Consider the following 23,220-nt stretch of genomic DNA (forward strand, 5'->3'; position numbering starts at 1 on the left):
CATATGAATGACAGTTCATGGAAAGCTGTTTTGTCACTGAGAGGCAGAGGTCTACTTACATTGCTTACATAGCAAAATACGAGTGTCATACACATGCCAAATGATACTAGAGAGACTTAAAGTAACTATCAAGGAAACAGCCTTAGCTTCTAAGCATCCTTGATGCTCATAAATGCTATTTAGGGATGCGCACTGATCAGAAATGAAGAGTTAATTTAAAAAAACAGATAGGCCCCGACCCAGAGGCAAATGTAGAACAAAGGTCTACAAGAACTCATTGGGTGTCTACTTGGCTTCCAAGTCAGACTTGCACACATGGATAATTACCGCCAATAGTATTATTTGTGAATATAAGGGGCATTTTGGAACTCAGTATAATTCTGTCCCAGAAACTAACCAGGACAATGACATATTCAGCCAAATAAGGTTTGAGTTCATGTAGGCTTAAAGAAAATGGTAGCAGAGGCACAGGTAAAAATTTTATTTATGAATATGTAGACTCATGACTTTGGATCCAGCCAGCCAGTGACATAAATAAACTTGAGCAAAAGATTCAAGCTAGTAAATATACATGTGTGTGTGTGTGTATATATATATATATTTGTGTGTGTGAGTAAGGCTTCTTGGAGCAGTGCCACAATTCTGGACACCAACCAGCAGAATCACTCCCGTCCTTTGAAATTTCCATTAAGAGCACAACAGGGATAATTATACTGGGATGCTCCACATCGCTCTTTTCCATCTTGTGCACTCATATGCCCGCCAAACATGAAATGTTCGACTTCTCCCTTCCAATGTGATGGTTGTTGAACTTATTTTTAGTGTCATTTGATAAGCCTTTGTGCTCGCAGAGAGACATCCCACTGACCCAGCCACTGGTCATTGTCTATACCAGTTCACATCAAAGCAGGCGCACTTTGTCAGGTTTCGAGTCGAATATCCATTTCCCATCTGAAATACAGTATCGAAAGTGACTAGATCGTTTGAGCTTTTCTCTTCAGCTGCTGCCTTCTTCCTCCCCACAGTGTTTCCGCTCATGCTAACATCATTTGGCACCGTCGACATGACACGACGGTGGTTTTTCTAAAACATTAGAACACGTACATTGGCGATGTTTTGCGGTGGCCGATCCTCCTGAAAATTTAATTTTTAAATTGATGAACGGAGGTCTTTTCTTCTGTACTGAATCATATCCAAGGTAACGTGCCTCCTCAAAATCCGAGTAATGCACATACAGCAATAGGTCATTCAATGTCAGAAGGCATAAAAAAGATGAGCAAAATCTTCACAGGCTGCTGCTTGCTGTTGCCTTTAATTATATTAATTAAATTTTGAGATTCTCATGCAAAGAGAGTTGCTAGCTTGTGATGCTGAAGAGTCCTTGGAGACTCGGAGAAACAAAAACCCTGAGCGGAAGCTTTGTGGTTATTGCTTCCTTTAAATTAAAAGCAAACAAAACTGGTAGGTATGTATACAGTTGTTAATGCTACACATACTACTAAACCCTAAACATAGAAAAACTGTAAATCTACCAATCACAGGGACAAGTTCTCAATTCATGAATCCCTCACACTCCACTCAAGATCTCTGGTTAGAGGCTGTCTTCCTGTGGAATAACGCTCTATTAATTTTCTTTTCCCAAGTGCATGATGAAAGAAAAGTGTCTTCAAAAACTAAAGGGCAAAAATCTTGCTTGCTGCCAATACTTTGAAGCATCCTGTCTACATTTTGTCATGCGTGTGCACTTTTCAGTGTGAAGAGTGACAAGATTTTCCAGGCAGCAGCTTCCCGTAAGGCACGGTGTGGGGGGACTTGGAAGGGTTTTGTAATCTGACAGAGCTATAAGGCAATAGACTCCTTCATTTGCTTATCCTGGTGGAAAATTTCAAACTGTGCCTGTGGATACACAATCTCACCTTGTAAAAACACAAGTGCCATGTTTCCATGTTAAACACTCTTCCCTTCATTAAAGATCCATCATGGCCAGTGGTTGCATGGTTCCCATTTTGATACCAACTTCATGCAGCTGTTTTTTATTTTCCCCCTTCTACACATTTGTGCAAACTTTCTTCCATAAGCCATAGCATGCAGATCAATGTTCCTCTTCATTTTCAATGTCATGAATCATGAGTCACCTCTGTGTTTCATCGACTCCCGTGTAGACAGCAGAACTCTTTGAAAATATCTGGTGTAAGGCAAAGCAGAAGGCAGAGAAAACATTTCCTGACTGACAGGAATAAAGCTGCTCTTCCAAAAACATCTCAAATGCACTTATTTGTTTCTCATTTTGTTGGAAATCAGCAGTGTGAAGATGGACCATCTTCATACCTTCTTGGTCTTCTTCCTTTCCTTTTACTGAGACTGAACTCGGGAGAAGTTTATGCACCGGCCCTAGAAAAGAAATCCTTATTGTTTATTAAAGCAATTGTAAAAAAGCATAAGAACAACTAGTTTTCCTACCATATTATAATAAACAATCATCCAAGGTAAGGTCACTGTTAAGATGAGACATGAAATCATAACTTTTTTTCCTTGAGTCAAACCATTACATCTCATTGAGGCATTTTCCATAGCAACTTCACCTACACAATGGTATGGTGACATTAGAGTGGAAAATTCTTTGGAAAAGAGAAATATTTTATTACTATTTAAAGAATAGTGTTACTATCCTAGCAATAAAAATATCAAAGACACAATCTTGTATATTTCTTTTTATAATGAATTAAAATGAAAGTGTTCCTTTAGGCAACCTGGTGCTTCTAAAATGTATATATGAGGATGGCATTTAAAGGAAGAGATGCCATCTCTTTGTGATTCCCCTTTATAAAAGGCTTTTGCAAGATTTATTAGTGAAGCTATCCATTGTAGTCAACCAGTTCTCACAATGCACACCACATCATGTGTTCTTTCCAAAGGGTGACTATTTATTTACACTGTACACTTCCAAAGACACTGCCATTCCTATTCCTTAATAGTTCAGTGAAGGCTGTGGAGACACCTTGTTTCATATGTAATTATAAATAATCTAAAATTTATTTGTAAACCAAGTTTCCAATTAGTGATAAAGGGTCCCCCTGCCCTCCCCTCTGCTTGGTGTGACACTGCTGATACATGGTACTACATACATCATGTCCAGATTTATGTGTATGGTGTATCAAATGCTAGCATACTGCAGGCCAAATGCTAGCACACTGCTTTCTATTTTAAGGTCAAGATTATCACGCTATTGAGAGTTTTCATTTTTCTCATAATACCTGCTTTCTAATTTCAGATATTAGAACTTCTCTTTATTTCCCTCCAAATGTGAACAATATGTTCATTTACAATATATGGCAATATTCAAAAGAAACAACAAACATTGTGAAAGAAGAAAACTTGAAACACAAAAACAGGATTTTAGTCCATTTTCCTCTCAAAAATGACTACTCAATAAATTTGGAAATTTTAGAAATGTATGAAGTAAGAGAAGAGCATAAAAGCAAATAGTTTTCATCAGTTTTTTGACTAGAAGATGAACGCTCATCAAGTTATGTGTCTTCTAAATAATTTTGGAATCAACGCCGTTACTATAATTGTCAATTTAATTACTTAATTTATTTCTACAAATAATATTTGTGCAAAATGAAGTAGGAGAAAAGTATAGAGAAGAGGACCTTAGCATGAGGTCAAAATTTCTTGGTAAATGTAATGGTCATAGGCCATGTTGCTCACACTGTATTTTTGCATAATCTAGAATCTTCAAATCAAATCCGTAGAATGAATAGTAAGTAAAAATATACTCTTCTGCAAACTAGCTATTTAGGACACCAATGCCATGAAAATGTTAAAGATATTTTCATACATATCCCTTTCTAAACTTTATTTTTTAAGGAAAGCAGGTAGATATCTGGCATAATTAATACATATTTGATCAAAGCAGTAAAGCAGTGCTTCTAAGCCACAACAGTGTAACTAGACATGCCATGAGAAACAGTCATTGACTATGTAATTACAATAGTGAGGAACATTAAAAATATTACTTTCTGGCAACTTTCCACAATTAAGCCAATGGATGAGGAATTATAACAGCAACAATATGAATTAATGGTATATTTTTATTATGCACTTATAGACCAAAAAAGAAATTTTCTCTCTTCTGAAAAATGTGGGCAAAGCAGTTATCAAGAATCTCTACTTTTACTTGAGTTTCATCACTAATTAATCAGGAACAAAAATAAGGCTCCTTTTCTGAATACTTCTGTCATCAGATTAATCTTGGTGATTCTGATTCATTTACTTCAAGCAACTGTATAGTTTAAAAAGTGAGATTCATAGTTCACCTGAATTTTCAAAACCATTTCAATGCCTAAATTATTTCAGACCTACATGATTTTCTATTTCACTTGGTGTGGTTTAATTAAAGACATAGAAAATCAAAAGAATAAAACACTATTGATTTTGACTGAGGTCTTTACTTCAGTTCTTCCAAAGCTGAGGATTAAGTATTGGTTATCAGCTGCCAAATGTCTACAGATTCAAGTACCCAAACCCCACTGTGAAACACAGTACACACCCCTGTGTTTTAGTGCACACTTACTAACAAAAACAACCAAATGTCTTCTCCCCTCCCAATCATGGACTTAGTGCTTTTCACTTTTATCAAGAGCTGTTAAGGTCTGGGTGTACTTTCATTCACACAAGTTAAAAAGTTGGTAACTTGGAGGAGTTTTGTTAAGCACTGACTAATTCCCCCTGTTGTGTGGTTCCTTTCACCCAAATGCCCCATTGTATGTCCCCTGCAGTCAAATCACAACATGCCACTCACCCTTACTGACTGTGTGACTATGGGCAACATTTAATGACTTTGTGCTTCAGTTTCTTCATCAGTAAACTGATGATTATAAATTGGACCTATTCTTAGGACTGTTAAAAAGATATATACATATGTATATATATGTATATATCTATATATATAAATCTGTGTGTACAGATATGTGTGTGTATGTATGTATGTATGTATGTATGTATGTATAAAACTTAGAACAGTGCTTGGTATATAATATACTCAGTGAAAAAATAGGTATTTATTATCCATCTTTCCTCTAACTGTTACTGCACAGTATCTAACATGGAACAGACTTGTGATAAATAATCACTTAGAAACAAATGAATGTATGAATGAGGAATGTACAAAATGAATGAACACTAAATGACTAGAGCTACACTAGGGGAGGAGCCATACCACAAACATGCAAATACTGAATAAGTATGAATTTGAGAGAGAACAGGAGGATTACAAAAGAGAAGAACATAATGGTGGAAAAGGAGAGTAGCAAATATGGAGGAAGAGAAGAGAGTAGCAGTAAGGAGAAAAGACAGAAAAGTATAATAAAAAAAAGAAATTATTGGCCACAAGGAAAATTGTATTCAGTATTCCACCAAGCATTTCGCTCCCAGGATTGTTTCATGCTAGCTGCTAATATCAATTTACCAGAATATTCTAAAATCAAGGCAACGCATGCTGGTTGTAAGTTGCTGTGATTTGGTATCTGTGGCCCTTGAAATACTACTCAGTATCTTAAAAATCCATTGAAATGATGCTAATGATGTTCAAGGTCATAAATGTTTAGGCTGCCACTGATATCATAGCAAGCAGTCTATTCCAGAACTGTGCAGAGCAATTTTTATTTGCAGGAAATGGGGCAGGTCAAGGTTTACAAAATTCCATATCCTCATGTTTGCAATGCCTACACTCTAAAGGTATGTTATCAGGGCCATAAGCAAGACATATCAAATAGCTAGGACCTACAACTCATTAAAGAGTTGTACAGAATAAGGAATAGTAGTAGTAGCTAGTGTTCATTTTTCTAAGACTATTTTACTCTAACGATGAACAGTACGAGTGCTGAAAAAATTTTAAGAAGTTAATCACATGGCTTAATAAAAACTATTCAACGTTATTGAAAAACACAGAAAATAGACCTAGGATGGCAACGTCTGTCAGGGCCCTAAATATGGCCTGAGTACCAGGTGTGGGAAATCGGCCAAAGGGCAAATTTACTAAGGAAATTCCAGAAACTGGACTTCTGGACAAGATGGAGGCTTAGGTGGAAACACTGTACCTCCTCACACAACCAAATTTAAGGACAACAAAGATTTAGAAATAAAAACACAACCAGAACAGACAGAAAATTGAACTCTACCTAAGTCCAACAACAATGAACCATTCATCCAGACCAGTAAGAAGGGTGGAGTCGGCGGCCAGAGGAGAGGGCTTGTGTCAGAAAAAAGCAGTGGTTGGCAGACCCCAGGTGCAGGGAGGAAACTAGCAAATCCAGTGAGGCACACAAGGCAGTTGGCTGATCGAGGACACACATTCGTGTGCAGATAAACCAGGCAAAAAATGGTCAGTGAGACAGACCACAAAACCCAGGGCCCCAGCACTGGGAAATAAAGCCTAAAAGCACTGATTGAAAAAACTTGCGGGGGTTGAGGTGCTGGGAGAGACTCCCAGCCTCACAGGAGAGTTTGCTGGAGAGATCCACAGGGTCCTAGAATGTAGACAAGCCCACCCACCCAGGAACCAGCACCTGAAGGGCCCAATTTACTTGTGGGAAGAGGCAGAGGGGACTGTAATCTGAGTGAGAGCAGAGCAAGGGCCATTGTTTTGTCTCTGACCCCACCCCTACACACAGCATTACAACCCAGCAACTGGGTTGCTCCGCCCTGGTGAACACCTAAGGTTCCACCCCTCACTACATAAGAGGCATGACAAGACAAAAAATTAAGGCTCAAACAAAAGAACAAATCAAAGCCCCAGAGCCAATAGTTTTAAGTGACCAAGAGATAGCCAACTTACCAGCTGCACAGTTCAAAACACTGGTGATCAGGATGCTCGCAGAATTGGTTGATTTTGGTTGTACATTAGATGAAAAAATGAAGGCTACACTAAGTGAAATTAAGCAAAATGCACAGGGAACCAATTGTGATGGAAAGGAAACTGGGACTCAAATCAATGGAGTGGACCAGAAGGAAGAAAGAGACAGCCAAACAGAAAAGAATGAAGAAACAAGAATTCAAAAAAAGGAGGAGAGGCTTAGGAACCTCCAGGACATCTTTAAACATTCCAGCATCGGAATTATAGGGGTACCAGAAGGGGAAGAGGAAGAGCCACAAGTGGAAAACTTATTTGAACAAATAATAAAGGAGAACTTCCCCAATTTGGCAAAGAAAATAAACTTCCAGGAAATCCAGGAAGCTCAGAGTCCCAAAGAAGGTGGACCCAAGGAGGAATACACCAAGGCACATCATAATTACATTACCCAGGATTAAAATGAAGGAGAGAACTTTAGAAGCAGCAAGAGATGAGGGGACAGTCACCTACAAAGGAGTTCCCATCAGACTGTCAGCAGATTTCCCAAAAGAGACCTTACAGGCAAGAAGGAGCTGGAAAGAAGTACTCCAAGTCATGAAATGCAAGGACCTACATCCAAGATTGCTCTATCCAGCAAAACTTTCATTTAGACTGGAAGGGCAGATAAAGTGCTTCTCAGATAAGGTCAAGTTCAAGGGGTTCGTCATCACCAAGCCCCTATTCTATGAAATGTTAAAGGGACTTATCTAAAAAAAAGAAGATAAAAAATATGAACAGTGAAAGGATAGCAAACTCGCAGTTATTAAGAACCACACCTAAAACAAAAGCAAACTAAGCGGACAGCTAGATCAGGAGGGGAGCCACAAAAATGGAGATCACATGAAGGGTTAGCAACAGGGGAGTTGGAGGAGGAGAAGGTACAGAGAATAAATAGTATAGATGGTAAGAAGAAAATAGACAGGGAGCAGAGCAAGAGTAGTACGGGAAATATAGAAGCTAAAGAACTTATGACACATGGACATGAACTAAAGTGGGGGAATGTGAGGGGAGAGGGTGTGCAGGGTAGAGGGGAATTAAGGGGGGGAAATGGGACAACTGTAATGGCATAATCAATAAAATATATATTTAAAAATAAATAAATAAATAGTGAAAACATAGAAATATACAGAGACGTACATTTGTAATTTTAATACCTTATTCTCCATATAGAGATTAATACTGCTATCAGGTAAAAGGACTATATAGTCTTTTGAATAAACCACTAAAAGTGTAATGTGTTAAAATAGATGAACACAAGATTTCTGCTAGCAAGTGTTAAAACAAATGAGTAATACTATGCTTGTCGTATTTTACAAAATAATTTTAAAACTTTGAACTCCAGTGGCATAAATATGTACAGAATAATATAATATATGGTATTATATTATAAATTATAATTGTTAATATGAAGAAATAACATGAAATTAATATTTTTAATTTTTAAATCAATGTATTTTCTAAATTTTCTTGACATAAAGTCATGCATCTAAATGATGGACAGAATCAGAGCAGACTGTTGTGAGACAACCCCCATTAGACAATCAATATGAATTTAATGTGCTTTGTGAGTCATTAGGTCATAAACAGGAACAATAATGATATACAGTCAGTATAAACTTGAATTCAATTAGTATCTGAGGACTGCACTCATTTAAAAATGAACTATGAATCACAACATTCTTATGCCTTGGGAATACAACATTCCTTGGAGGCAATGAAATTATGTTAAATCTATTCATTTTGCATGACATAGGAGATTATGAGTAAAATTTCTTACTATTTAAAGAAATTAGGCACAACAAACAAAATTGAACTCTTGACTTTGGAGCACAGCCAAACACATTTAAAGAAAGTTAACTTCAAACTGTGATAATTTTGATATTGACTGATTAGGTTACAGTTTACTTTCCCATACCTTAAAAAATCAATTAGGAAAATTAACTGTAAGCAAGATTACTATGGCATGTTTAGCAACTTAAAAATGTTTGTGACATATTAGAAGTCCATTTATATGTTAGAATTTGACATCGTTATATTATGGTCTAGGTATGACAACATTTTATGTAGTAAAAAATATGGTTTGAAAGGACTAAAACTGCCACCTGTCTTGTGTAACCTTATATTAATCACATTACCTAATTAGTAAGCTTCCATGGCAAGAAAAAAACTTGTGTGTATTGCTAGTGGAGGTATAAATTGGCAAAAACTATATAGTAAGCAGTGTACATAGTAATAGTTTTTAAAAGCTTATATTCCTTGCCTCCACAATTTCATGTTGGAATTCAACCCAACAAGATATGTAGACAAAGATTTAAAAATATTTACCATAGTGTTTTGATAATAATAAAAATATAACCAGTCCATTTATATTTATTTCTGTCCAACAATCAGAATAATTAAATAATTATGAATTATCTAAGTAAACATTGCGTAGCCATTAAAGAGAAAATTAAAAATGTAGGAAAATAGGAAGTGAAAAAATGCAAAATTATATATACATATATAAATATAATTGTTATTATGCAATATATATCTAAAGAGTAAAAGACAGCTAATGAACAATACACCAACATCCTATGAATGGATCTGAATATCGTTTCTATTTTATGTATGTTCATATATTTTGTAGTTTAAAACATTAGTTTTCAAAGAGTAAATTTAATCAGCAAAAATCCAATCCTTTCTAAATATCCATATGTTTTTAAAAGTCAGCCTAGGAACTTGTCCACTACTTACACCCAAAATCACTGCCAAGTACCAACTATGTCAAAGTTTTTCAGCACTCCTTGTTCCCATAGCTCAATGTGTACCAGTGCTGGGGTTGCACTTGACAGTTAACATCCTGGTAAACCCATCTGGATGCCGTTCTACCTATGAGTGGATGGGCATGGGATTGTAGAAGCCAGTAATTAATACATCTTATAATCCACAGTCAGCATTTTCATTTTCATGGTACACAGTTCTAAGAGTTTCTATAAAATACCTGTCCAAGCATTTGTACAGGTCACAATCATTGACTTGATTTTTTAAATGTGTGTGTGCATGTGTGTGCACACACAAAGCCTACTTCAAGCCTTGTGCATACTGGAGTTGATTATTTTTAAATAAAAATGTTATGGAATCTCTTCCATTTTCATGCCACATCAAACCTTCTAACCCTATGCCCAGTACCTAGGACATATATTTCTCTATTCAATGAACAACAAAAAATATTCATCTTCAGGCACTTATCAGTACTAACTTTGGAATCCTTTCTCTCCCGATCAGTTGGCAAAAACTACCTTTGAGAGGGAAGTTCTAAGTGAATCTACTTCTGTGGTTCAGTGTTTTTTTTCATACTGCGGTCCACAAAGCCTCATGGGCTCTCCGCAGTGCCTTGGGGACACTGTGGCTGGAGGAGCACAGGAGGGAGCCAGTGGGCACTGCAAGCCTCCAATCCTAATCCTACTCAAGAAGCTCCACTCTCATCTACCCTTTAAAATTGCAATTCGGTACAAGATTTTTTTTGTTTGCACTAAAACTGTAGTTTAATAACTGTTATCCAGGATATTCATGCCTATGGTAAACCAACTTACCACTAATCTATTTACCTAGACTTGGTTTCTTTATTTCTCTTTAGAAATACCATCCTAGGTTTATGACAAGATTATAGCATTCATTTCAATATTTGGTCATGTGAAGAGAATATTGCATTTTGGAAAGTTGCTATTGAGGACACTCATATTAAGGGATCAATTCTTAGAGTTCAGAGCTAGCTAGAAAGAAAGCTTGTCACTTTTGGTAAGCTCGTGTGCTTTCCTCTTGTTATATAATGGCAACTGTTTAACTCAGTCTTTCTCTTTGTGCCTTGGCTTTCAAAAAGCTCAGATTTACATGATATTCTAAAAGCAATTGCATCTATAGATTGCATTGGGTAGTGTGAGTATTTTAGTGATATTAATTTTTTCTATCTATGAACACAGTATGTGCTTCCACTTATTTGAATCTTCTTCAATTTCTTTCTTCAGAGTGATAATTTTCTGAGTACAGGTCTTTTACATCCTTGGTTAGGTTTATTCCTAGGTATTTAATTATTTTTGAAGCAACAGTGAATGGGATTGTTTTCTTAATCTCCTGCACCGATAGTCCATTATTGGCATATAAAAATGAAATTGATTTCTGGATATTAATTTTGTATCCTGCTACTTTACTGAATTCATTTATCAATTCTAGTAGTTTCCTGGTGGAATTTTTAGGTTCTCCATATATAGTGCCACGATGACAATTTTACTTCTTCCTTTACAATCTGGATGCCTTTTATGTCTTTTTCTTATCTGCTATGGCCTGGAGTTCCAGTACAATGTGGAATAAGAGAGGTGAAAGCAAACATTCCTGCCTTGTTCATGATCTTAAGGGGATCTTTATGTTTGTAGTTTTTGCCCATTGAGTATGATGCTGGCAGTGGCTTTGTGGCCTTTATTATGTGTATGTATGTTCCCTCTATTCCCGCATTGCTGAAAGTTTGTATCATAAATCAGTGCTGGATTTTATAAATGCTTTTTCTGCATCTATTGATATGGTCATGTGGTTTTTACCTTTCCTTTTGTTTATGTAGTGTATCATGCTTACTGATTTGAGAATTGTTGCATCTAACTTGCATCCCTCGAATAAATCCCACTTGATCATGGTATATGATCTTTTTGATGTACTGGTGTATTCTGTTTGCTAATATTTTGTTGAGGATTTTAGCATCTACATTCATCAGGGATATTGGCCTAAGATTCTACCTCTGGGAATTTATCTGAAAATACCTGAGATACTAATTCAAAAGAATGTAAGCACACCTATGTTCACTGTGGTGTTATTTACAATAGCCAAGATTTGGAAGCAGCCCAAACTTCCACCAGTGAATGGGTGGATAAAACATCTATGGTGCATTTATACAATAGAACATTACTTGGCTGTATAAAAAAAGAAAATTTTACCCTTTGTCACAGCATGGATAGACCTGGAGAACATTATGCTAAGGGAAATATGCCAGTCAGAGAAGGACAAAGAACATATGATTTCAGTCATATATGGAATCTAATGAACAAACTGAACTAATAAACACAACAGAGACAGACTCACAGATAGAGAGAAGGCTGACAGCTCTAGAGGAGGGGAGGAGTTTGGGGAGTGGAGGGACTAACCCAAAACAAAGAGGACTCATAGACACAAACGACAGTGTGGTGATTGTGGAGGGAAGGGGCTGGGTAGAGGTGGAAGAGGGGATGAGGGGGATAAGTGGTAATGGAAAGAGTACAATATAAAAAAAAGAAATTCTTTTCTCTTGGCTCAACTGATGTCCTCTTCCACAGCCATAAAAAATATAGAAACTATAATAAATAAATAAAAGCAATTGCTTCCCTTAGTGCACATTTTCTGGTATAGCCATATATTGACTTTGGCCCCGTGATTTTTTTCTCTATTTTTTATTCTGAAATTTTACTGTGTATTTTTCTCAGTACTTATTTAAAAGTAACTAGGTATGAGTAAATGTGAATTAATATTTATTTCTTCCTTAATTTTTAAAAGACTTTTTACTTGTTTATTTTTAGAGAGAGGGGAAGGAAGACAGAGAGGGAAAGAAACATCAGTGTGAGAGAGATATATTGATGGGTTGCCTCTCATACTTGCCCTGACCAGGGGCCAAACCCGCAACCCAGCCATGTACCCTGACTGGGAAATGAACTGGCAACCTTTCAGTTTCCAGGCTGGCTATTCCTCATAAATCCCCAAATTCAACTAAACTTCTGAAAACCTACAACGAATATATTACCTCAACTTCTACATTACACAAACAGATCATATCACATCTACTTCCCTTCTATGTTCCCTTTTCTAATTCTAGTAGGACTTAAAGTACATTGTAGATAGCTGATTTCAAATGACAATCAAATTGAACTTAACCCAAACTAAGTTAACATTGGTAATGAATATGAACTTGAGATTTATATATGAAAGCATGTTGAAACTACACTGTTTTTAAAACCTCATGTTCTTTTACAAGAATAAATCCCCCTAGGTCTGAGACTGCATGCTTAACTTCATTTTCTTAAGCTGCTAGGAACAATAAGACAATATTATTAACATCCCAATTCATCTCTTAAAGTAGAGCTTCTGTGCAGAAGCTTCACCCCATTATTCACAATCCCTCAGTATAAAAAGGAACAGAATGTACCAAGGGTAGATTACCAGCAAAACTTTGGTCATGACAAAGGCTAAATTCACAATTAGAATCTGTCAGTGTTAACTTCACTTAAGTCATTTTCATGCAATAACAAGTATCTATTAGAATAAAAAGTTCATTGCCATTTCTTTGCAAACCACTGTTGATGCAATACCTTCTCTTGGGTCTCATAATAAGTAGGAATTAAAAGCTGATGTCCAAAAGAAAACTGTCTGGTGCTGTTACTGCTCTGCAGTTAACCAAACAAAGAGATGAAAACAAGACAACAGTAGGAACCGACATATCTGCTGCTGGTTAAGAATATAGACCCAAGGTCTCTTGCAGTATTTGAAAACTGATTTCACCCATTCCTTTTCACCGTGGCCGGGAAGAGTAGCATTAACCAGAGAAAGTGTCGTGTTTCCCATCTCTTCAGCATTAAAATTCTGCTGGCATGAACACTTGCAAGCTCCTTTACTAGCTATCTGTGCAGGATATATTTCACTGCTAAAACCTTTATAGTATCATGCTCATCTCATAAATATCCATTGACAAGCTGAAGCATACAACTGCACTTTAGTTTAGACTTTTCAAACATAGATGATTTATTCATATTCTCACCTCAGAGAGAGTTTACTAAACCTTCATGTTCTGTGCAATAGTAAATAATGATTCAAATTTAAAATTGTATACAAAGCACAGATATGAAAGAGATACACAAAAGACAATTTAAGAGAAAATTTCTAGGAAAACACAAATATCAGGAACAAATGCCAACTTGAGGACATAACAGGTTCTTTGAATAGGTATTTTCTGTAGCTGCTGAAGAGAGACCACACACTATCAACTTTTTCTCTTATCCATATAATATGACATATATTTGAGAGATCTATGTGTGAGATATATATACATATATAGAGATTTATATATAAATTATTATGTATAATATGAGAGAATCTGCGCTATCCTCTGCTAAAAATAAATCTGCAAGATTTTGAGTTGAGGTATAAATTCCACATACTCTCTTCTAATGGATGTCCAATATGTAAATGTCCCATTTCACCATGGAGGCCACATGTCATATGGATATTTAGTAGATATTATGAAGGAAACTGCTGAGTTTTCCTGACAATTGACTTTCAAATTTTTCCCTTTTTGTTCTGTTATGATACCTGCAAAATTTAGGCAACTCTACACATACTCTTAACATTTATTTTGCACATATTCAAGTCTCTTAATTTTTCTTGAAATTCAGGCATATAATGAGATGTTAATGAAACATATAACCCATACTTCATAATAATAAAATAAGAAATCAACCCCTCTAGTGTATTACTTTCAAATTATATATACATATATATGAAGAGACAGAAAGTGAGTTAGAGTTCTCCACAAATCATTGGTGGTAATACCTTCTTTTGGGCTTCATGATAAGTTATCACAAAAAGTAGATGCCCAATAGAGATATATACATAAAATCAGGAAAGAATTCCATGTTATCTTTTTAGTTGGTTAACTTTTTTTGGGGGGTTGGGCACCTCATAGGCAGTATAGGAACAATTTCCCTCTTCCTTATCTTAGAGTATTAATTATGTCTTAGGTTTTAAACCAATAGTTTAAAAACTATTTAAAAATTCAACTCATAAAAAAGCAGAAAATAAGTTTTGCACATCCACCTTGTGGCATTACTGATATTACTGAAAAGTTGAAAAGAACCCAATGTCCCTAAGTAGGGATAAGATTAATAGTCTATAAAAATCATATAGATAGTGAAATGTTATAAATAATATACATCTATTGAAACAAATGAGGAAAATCTGTGTACATTGTGAGATAATGATCAGGATTTATTAAGGGAAAGAAGGTACATAGTACACACATGATGCTATATTTTATATTACGAAAAAGGAAATTAGACTAGAACTAATGTATTCTATTTTCAAAGAGAAAAAAATTTGTTTTGAAAACAAAATTAGTGAAAATAGATGAGCATATACTTTGAATATACCTTGTTATATGCTATTAAATGCAACCATGAAAATATTTTGTATTTGCAAAAAAACATGTAATAAAAAGGAATCTCTACAGACTAAAACAGCCTTTTCTACGTTCGAGGCAGAACCCTGCAAAAAGCAAATAAAATGGCAGGAAAGCTGAGAGAGACCCCTTCACAGTACATTAGGTTTTCCTTGAGATCAAGGAAGCAGTCAACTGAATTCTGGGAGAAATAGAGAAGGGTAGAGAAATATTTCTTTCTTCAAAAACACATGGAGTTTTCACCATAGGGAAGGGAACAGCTTACTGAGAGTTTGGGCATGACAAGAGTAATGGGAAAAATAGCCCTGTGACAACAGCCTTTTGAAACCTGGGAGCAGGAAAACTGAGAAAGATTTCTTTACAGCTCATGAGGACTTCTGAGATTGCAAGGGATTGGAAGTGCAAGTCTACAGGCAGGAATCAATATGAAAATAGGTATCTCAAGATACAAAAAGTGGTAGGGTCTGGTGAGACCGGTGTTATGGACCTTGAAAGTAAAATGAATCTGGATGCAACCCAAGAAGCTCAAACATGGCAAAGAGAGAGAGATAAAGAGCATGAGCACTTTGATGAAAGGAAATCTATAATTCTGCTCTCAAAATTTTGACAGCAATGAACAAAAATAACTAAGATGGCAAGATACCAAGAACTAGCCCAACTGCAGATGAGCAATATGACAGAGGGAGTGTTATACATGCTTCTAGAAGTAAATATCATTTAAATTAGTTCCAATTTTTATGTACAATGTCTTGTATAAAAATAAAAATTACGGTATACACAAAAATTATGGACTATAATCTATGGGAAACAGAATTAAGCAAATTTACAGTTAAAAGACAAGACTTTAAAATAACTATGATAGAAATATTTAAAGTTCTAGTGAGAAAAATATATAACACAAAATATGGTGAATTTCAGCAAAAATATACAAATTATAAATTAGAATAAAAATAAAGATAGAGAAGAAAATGCCAAATCAGGAATAATTTTTTATTCATGCAAATTAGACTGGACATAGCAGAAGAAAAATTCATTAAAGTTGAAGGTACAAGTTCAGAATCTGTTCAAACTAAAAAAAATAAAGAGAAAAAAATAACTAAAGAGAATCCGAAACTTGTGGGACAACACATAATGGTCTGTTATAGGAGTAACTGATGTCCCATAAGGAGAAGAGAAATAATGGAGCAGAAGGAAAATTGAAATAATTATGACTGAGACCTTACTAGAATTGATAAAAAGCACAAATGTACACATTAAAGAAATTTAGTGACCATCAAGTAGAATACGATATAGAAAACCATATCAAAGAATATATAGCAAAACATATTAAAACTAAAGAATGCCATAAAAGCATACCGTCTGTCCTTCATTACCACATCCCAAGACATACAAAAACTTCTCCATTTACAATGGGGTTAAGTTCCAATAAACCCACAACAAGATGAAAATATCATAAATCAAAAATGCATTTAATATACCTAACTACTAAACATCATAGCATAGCTTTCCTTAAACATGCTCGGAACACTCACATTAGCCTACAGTTGGGCAAAACCCTCTCAAACAATAAATACACTGTAGAGGTCATGTGTTTACCCTTGTAATCACATGGCTGACTGGGAGCTGCTGCTCATTGCTACAGCCCAGCATCACGAGAAAATATTGTACTACGTATCGCTGGCCCAGCAAAAGATCAAAAATCAAAATTTGAATTATGTTTTACATTGAATGTATATCACTTTTGCACCACCATAAAGTAAAAATATCATTAGTTGAACCATTGTAAACTGGGGTCCATCTGTACCTAGAGAAAATATTTATAGGCATGACAGCCAACTTTGTATCTGAAGCAATGGAAGATGCAAGACAATGGAACTCTCTAAAATGCTAAATGAGTGGGGGGAGTCAACCTAAATTTCCATATCCCCCCAAAATCATTTTAAAATGTAGGAAAATAAAGACATTTTAAGAGAAGTAAACCTAACAATTTATCTGCAATAGCCTTCAACAACCATAAGTGCTAGTAGCAGTGAACTTCAACAATATGTGCCAGTAGAAATTATTGAAACTGAAGGAAAAGACACTAGATGAAAGCTTAGATTTGCAAAAGAAATAAACAAAAATAAAACAGTAAATATGTGAATAATAAATACAAAAAGAGAAAAGAAATAAAACTTTATGACATCGTTGATTAGGTAAAACAAAAAGTGATAATATATTATTAACTTACAAAATATAGAAGTAAAATATATGACAACAACAGTACACAGAGATGGAAGAACGAATGGAAATTAGGCCACTATAATATTTATTTATTTTCTTACACCATCATATTGATGGTATATTGTGAAACATTAAAGAAGCATATTGTTATATCTAAAGCAACCACTAAAAACAGTACAGAGCTAGAACTGAAAAAATTAGAGTACATGGATTACAATAAAATGCTGTATTAACACAAAACAGGCAGAAAAACAGAAGATCAAAGAGTAGACAGGACAAACAGAAATCAAGTACAGTAGACAGAACTGGAAATAAACTGAAACAAAGCAACTGGATACATCAGAAAAGAACTATGTAAAGTGACTGAAGATAGTCTGCATACTAATAACAAAATATAATCTAAACATAAGTAGAGCAGAAAATAAGTTCTTTATTTTATTCATTAGTTTTAATTTTACTAATACCATTTTATTATCAATTTTTAGCTACATGTATTATAGAGTAGAGCAAATAAGTAGGTACTTTAATATTGTTAAGGCCAAAATTTCTCATGTAAGAGCAAAGAGATACAAGTATAAATTCTAAAATATTCAGTAAGATCCCTTAATGCTAAATTAGAATTTAAAATAAACACTCATGAATTTTTCAAAACTACTGAATTTCCTAGCTCTACCTGCTGAAAATGCATAGAATCAATGACAACCCAGTAACAATTAGCACACCTATTATCCAAAATATGTTCTCTAAATATTATTCCTACTAAAAACATCTAGGGCTTCTTTGATTGAATGTTTTATACCAGTTTTGAAACAAAAAAATGTAGAAGATGAACTTAGGGCATAATTTCTCAAAACAAAAGAAATTTATCAAAGACTAATGTGGGCCACATCAAAAATGTATAATAATCAATATGATGGATCAAGCTTTTACCATTTGCTTTCTCTGATTTACCTTGGCATCACTAATAGTAGAAAAATTCATGTGATGCATTATAAAATGTACAGCACCATTTATGAATGTCCATGGTAAAAGGAAAAGGTGAATTTGGATCAGAGGAAGGAGGTACAGAATATCAGTATGTGTCCGTGTGTGTTTGGGACCAGTGCTGGAGGAGTTGTGATTTTACAAAGATGTATTCAGATGGTACTTGAGCAGACATTCAAAGGGAAGTCAATCAAACTGGTCTATTTAGGGTGGAATGATTTTGGTAGGGAAACTTGTAAGTACAAAGGCCCTGGGGTAAAAGCATCTTATCTGTAGAAAAGTAATACAGATAGTGTAGCAGGAGCAGATTAATTAATGGAGAAAGTCGAAGAGGGAGTAAGAGGGGACACAGAGAACTTATCATGGAAAGCCTTGTAGTAGTAAATGTTTCAAATACTCTTTTTGAAAAGGAAAGCTACCAATTATACAAAGTTAACATCCAGATCCCTTCTCATTTCTTTTAATCATTAAATTATTTAGTTTTCAAAGTTCTGAATATTAACATGTACCAAAACTCACTCTCTCTCTCTCATCTCTATCTTTCTCTACCTCTCATACACAAATGCACATACACACACACCAGACAGTAAGTAACACAATAAAGAGCCCAAATTCCAACCATTATGTCTGATAATGATTAATCGAAAACTCAATCCATATTTAAATTATGCATTTAGGAAAATGTTAGAAAAATCCAACTGAAAGACATATTACATCACTACTGTTTAATAAAGTGAGAAATAGACTATATTAACTTAGCAGGAAAGAATACTGCATGAAAACACTAATTTTCACTTGACTCTTTCTAGATTTAAAATTTTAACCTCAGTTATTAATACCACAAAACAAAAATTTTATAGGTGATTCATGTATTTCTCTCTAGAAAATTAGGCATTGAGATAATTCATCTTAACAAACTTATTTTTGCCCATTTAAGGAGAAATCCTGAAAGCTAATATATCATGAGCACTGGAAAACATTGTTAAGAGATTTTCATAATGTACACGACCTTAAGGATGCAATGATTTGTCCACAGCTAAGTTTCTAAGGATTAAGCCCTCATTTTTGGGAGCCTAAAATAGTATATGTTGTTGACGTCAAAAATTAGTAACTAAAAATGTGTTGGTGAATTCAGCCTACACTTGATTCATACAGATTTTCATTACCTCTCTCTACTTAAAAGTATCCACAGCAATTTGGGCAATTTGTCAGATGGCTAAATTCCCAGCTATCCCTTTTTTTATGTGTAGATACAAGCCTGAACATGCATTTCATAATAACCACAGAGATTTATATTACAAAAATAGATGCCACTAGAACCCAGAGGTTATTTCACTGAGCAGTGAGTATATAATGACATTTAATAGGAATCCTTTGTTCATAGTTTGAAAAGAAACAAGATACATACTACTTTTATCCCTTAATCAATACAGGCACCTCTAACACGTCAACTAACAAGACTCTTAAAACAACTGTTAAAACACTGAACCATCTCTAGATCACACCAGTGGAAAAGATAACTAATCTCACCAGTGGAAAGAATAAAATTTCAAAGTTTAAGCATTTATACAAGTAGAAGCATATAGATCCATTCAAATGAACAAACATGATTTTGACAGTGTCTCAGAGTACTAATTACTTATGTGTGCTGAGTTACCTCTATGTACAAAAGGTTTTTGGCTTTTTGGTCCACAGAACTCAAAAATACTAAAGACATGTACATTTAAGAGTCAAATAACAAAAAGTGATTGCCTTTGATTATTTAATCTCCATTTGATTGTCTATATGTAATTATGTCACATAAATCCCAGAACCAGAAACTGGAGTTTAGGTCTATTTACAAGTCAAGGATTGGGTCTGGTGTTAGCGTAAATCAGATGATTTTTATAGATGGACAGGTAGGTAGGGATGTAGGTAGGTAGACAGATAGATAGGTAGATGGATATGGATATAAAGAGTCCAATTTTCAGTTAGCTTACAGAAGCACATTCTGATATTCTAACAGAAAATGATTTTCTAAACCAAAAGTATAATGACACTAATATCCTACATTAAAAATATATTAACTCCATATCATGAACTTTGTTCAACATTATAACAGTTCTTCTAATTTTTTAAAAGAAACCTAAGTATTTGTTTAAACTCTATCTCCTGTCCTAGACTGCAACCTCATGATAGTTTTTTCACTACCATTTTGCAAATGCTGTGTGCACCTTATAGTTCAAAGTGCTTAAAAACAGCCAAATTGATGATAGTGACTGGGTTTGAAATAATGAATTTTTACTCATGTGGCTAATATAGCTCTGAAACCTGTAATTGATATTAATATTTATATAAATAGAGATAGTTTAATCCAAAAACACAATGATTAGCAAGCTATAAAATAAAATACAATACTTCACTTTTCTAAACTTGCAAACACAAAACTAGAAAACTATACTTTAGGTTTTACCAACTGATTTGCAGCTAAGCAATAGTAGCAATCATTCCATGGGCATAAGTCTTCCTGGTTTATTTTGGGACATGAATATTCAGGCAGTCCTAGAGGTCACATTTCTTATACGTTGGCTCAATGGTGAGGCATAATAGGATAATGGCTGAACTGCAGGACAGAAGTGTTCTAAGCTAGGAAACAAGTAGGCATCAGAGAGGAACTGAACTTGACGTCAATTTTAAATAGAGAGCAGATGGCTGGAAATGAAGTCTGTTTTGTGCTGGAAACCACCAACAGCCAGAAAAGATAAAGTATATATTCTAAGTCCATTATAATTCTTATATCTAAATATAACATGTCTTTGACAAGCAGGAAGTGGTCATTATGAGCAACCTAATGACATGTAAATATATCACATACTAATGAAACATTAAATCAGTGCCCACTTAATTATTGGTTTCATGGGTGCTTATTTTCCTTGATGCTCCTGTTATTCCCTGTCAAAGAAACCAATATTCTTTATGCACACAAATGGCTACCACTTGCTATCTCTATGTGTATCCACAAAATTCCAGAGACCAGGTTATGTATCAAGGAGGTATTATTCTACATTTATTAGTTTATAACATCATTAAATTTGAAAACAACATAGCTAATTTATGTAGATTTCCAAAAACACACATTAATAGTTTTAAATGCTCTCTAATTGATGGCATTTAATGACAAATATAAAAGTTTAAGATTTAGTTGATACTAAATTCCTTATAACAAGTAAAGGCTCAGGCTTAAAAGGAATAAAAATATTCTTTAAAAGAATAAAATATAACTTGATAAATTAATTTCAATTACTAAATATTATCTAAATCTAACAAAAAAGTCTTTACAATGCATTGTGGGAGTTGTTCTTCTTTTGGTGAGCAATAATTAGAGAAAGTATTAATTCCAGAGCATGTCTGGAGCACAGAACATTCTTCGGACTCAGGAATATGAAAGAAAAAGAAAAGAAACTGACTTTTTCGATTGTAAAAATATCTAGTGTGCATAAAGCTTGCCTTCTTTAAATGCAGTCTTTGGTACACTTTTAAAATACGACAATAAACATTCCATTTCAAAACCTTGCTGCCTGAAAACATCTCTTTGACTGAAAGAACAGAGAGGCACTCATGGTCATGGACCAGCACAATGCCTCGGTAAAAGCTGTGCCCAGGTGTCACACCCTCACCTAGCATCCGGAGGGGCCATGTGAGATGCAGTGTAATGTGCTGTTTGAATGGCATCGCTGAGAAAAGTCTAACAGCAACAGCACATTTTTAGATTTCAATGTGAAAGCCTGTTCATTCTAAATATGTATCACTGTATTTTTCATCAAAGTCAACACCTATCTTTGGAACTTAGAGAAGAATCAATGAATAAAATATTCTTCCATTGGCAAACCTGGACAATCATATCAGCATTTTTATTCGGTCTTTTCTGACAACATCAATGCACCTTGTGAAAAGAAAGCCAGATGTTCATTCTATTTGGTGCTATTAAAGTCTGTTTTATAGACTTAAATTGTATTCACTGTTTCTTTTTCTCTAAATGATGATAGCATTGAAGCATCTGATAATGAAGAAAACATATTTTAATGTGGGCTTTTTGGTGCTTCTTGCTTTAAATATACAACTTAACATATGTTTAAAACAGAGCATATGAAAATAAGAAAAAGCAAATATGAGTTCCAGGCACAAATACTGTTCAAAAGCTCCTTTATAGTAACTTCAAATCATGCAGCTTCAAATCTATTGAGACTCAGAACTAACAGAAATATAATCTCTTTGTTGTATTCACACTAACCTTCAGGACTTCAAGTTGCCACAGTTGATATGTCATTGTTCAGGTACTAAAAAGTTTATTCCCAGGTTTTAAAAGGGAATACATCAAGAGAGTCCTTCTCTTTGTGTGACTTGGGATCATTTCACATTGAGTAATAATACAAATAACATGTTCACAGACCAGCTAGTATATAAAGCAGTAACCACTGAGTACTATTACTGTAACAACATCCATCTATCCACTTAATTGCATTACCTATCATAGAGGTGGTGTCCACGAACACATAAGTACCAAGCAAACAAAGCTTGCCCCCCCCCCAAATTAACATCATTCAGTTGTTTTTTAAAATATTCTCTTCTGCTGCTTTTTGCGTTCATGGGAAAAAGCGAAACTATACCTAACAAAATAACCTTAGAAATTACCTACCACCTATTAGTGTGTTTTTAAAGAATCAGCTCAATGCCCTATGTTCTTTTCCTTGGAAAAATTGTGTAATAAAATTAACTCCCAAAAACTGGCTTTGGAAAACTTCAAAGATGGAAAAAGGTCAATTGAATTAATGGTGATTTCTATGTGTTGAATAAAATAACCAATATTTTTGGAAAAGATTTTGAATCTAATTTTTTTAAGAAAAAAATTACTTAT

At 34.6% G+C, this 23,220-nt stretch overlaps 1 protein-coding gene across 1 annotated transcript in view; it reads right to left on the reverse strand.

Moving 5' to 3' along the window:
* Positions 1 to 466: 466 nt before the first annotated feature.
* The window catches only part of ANTXR2 (ANTXR cell adhesion molecule 2), a 153,771-nt gene continuing 131,017 nt past the window's right edge, over positions 467 to 23,220 (reverse strand). Inside the window, exon 17 of the mRNA XM_053655651.1 lies at positions 467 to 2,391. Within this exon, the coding sequence (XP_053511626.1) occupies positions 2,353 to 2,391 (39 nt within the window). The 3' untranslated portion in view covers positions 467 to 2,352. The remainder of the gene's footprint in view (positions 2,392 to 23,220) is intronic.

The sequence above is a fragment of the Artibeus jamaicensis genome, unplaced genomic scaffold, assembly GCF_021234435.1.
Source record: "Artibeus jamaicensis isolate MK-2021 breed Jamaican fruit bat unplaced genomic scaffold, CSHL_Jam_final scaffold_1031, whole genome shotgun sequence".
Taxonomy (NCBI): domain Eukaryota; kingdom Metazoa; phylum Chordata; class Mammalia; order Chiroptera; family Phyllostomidae; genus Artibeus; species Artibeus jamaicensis.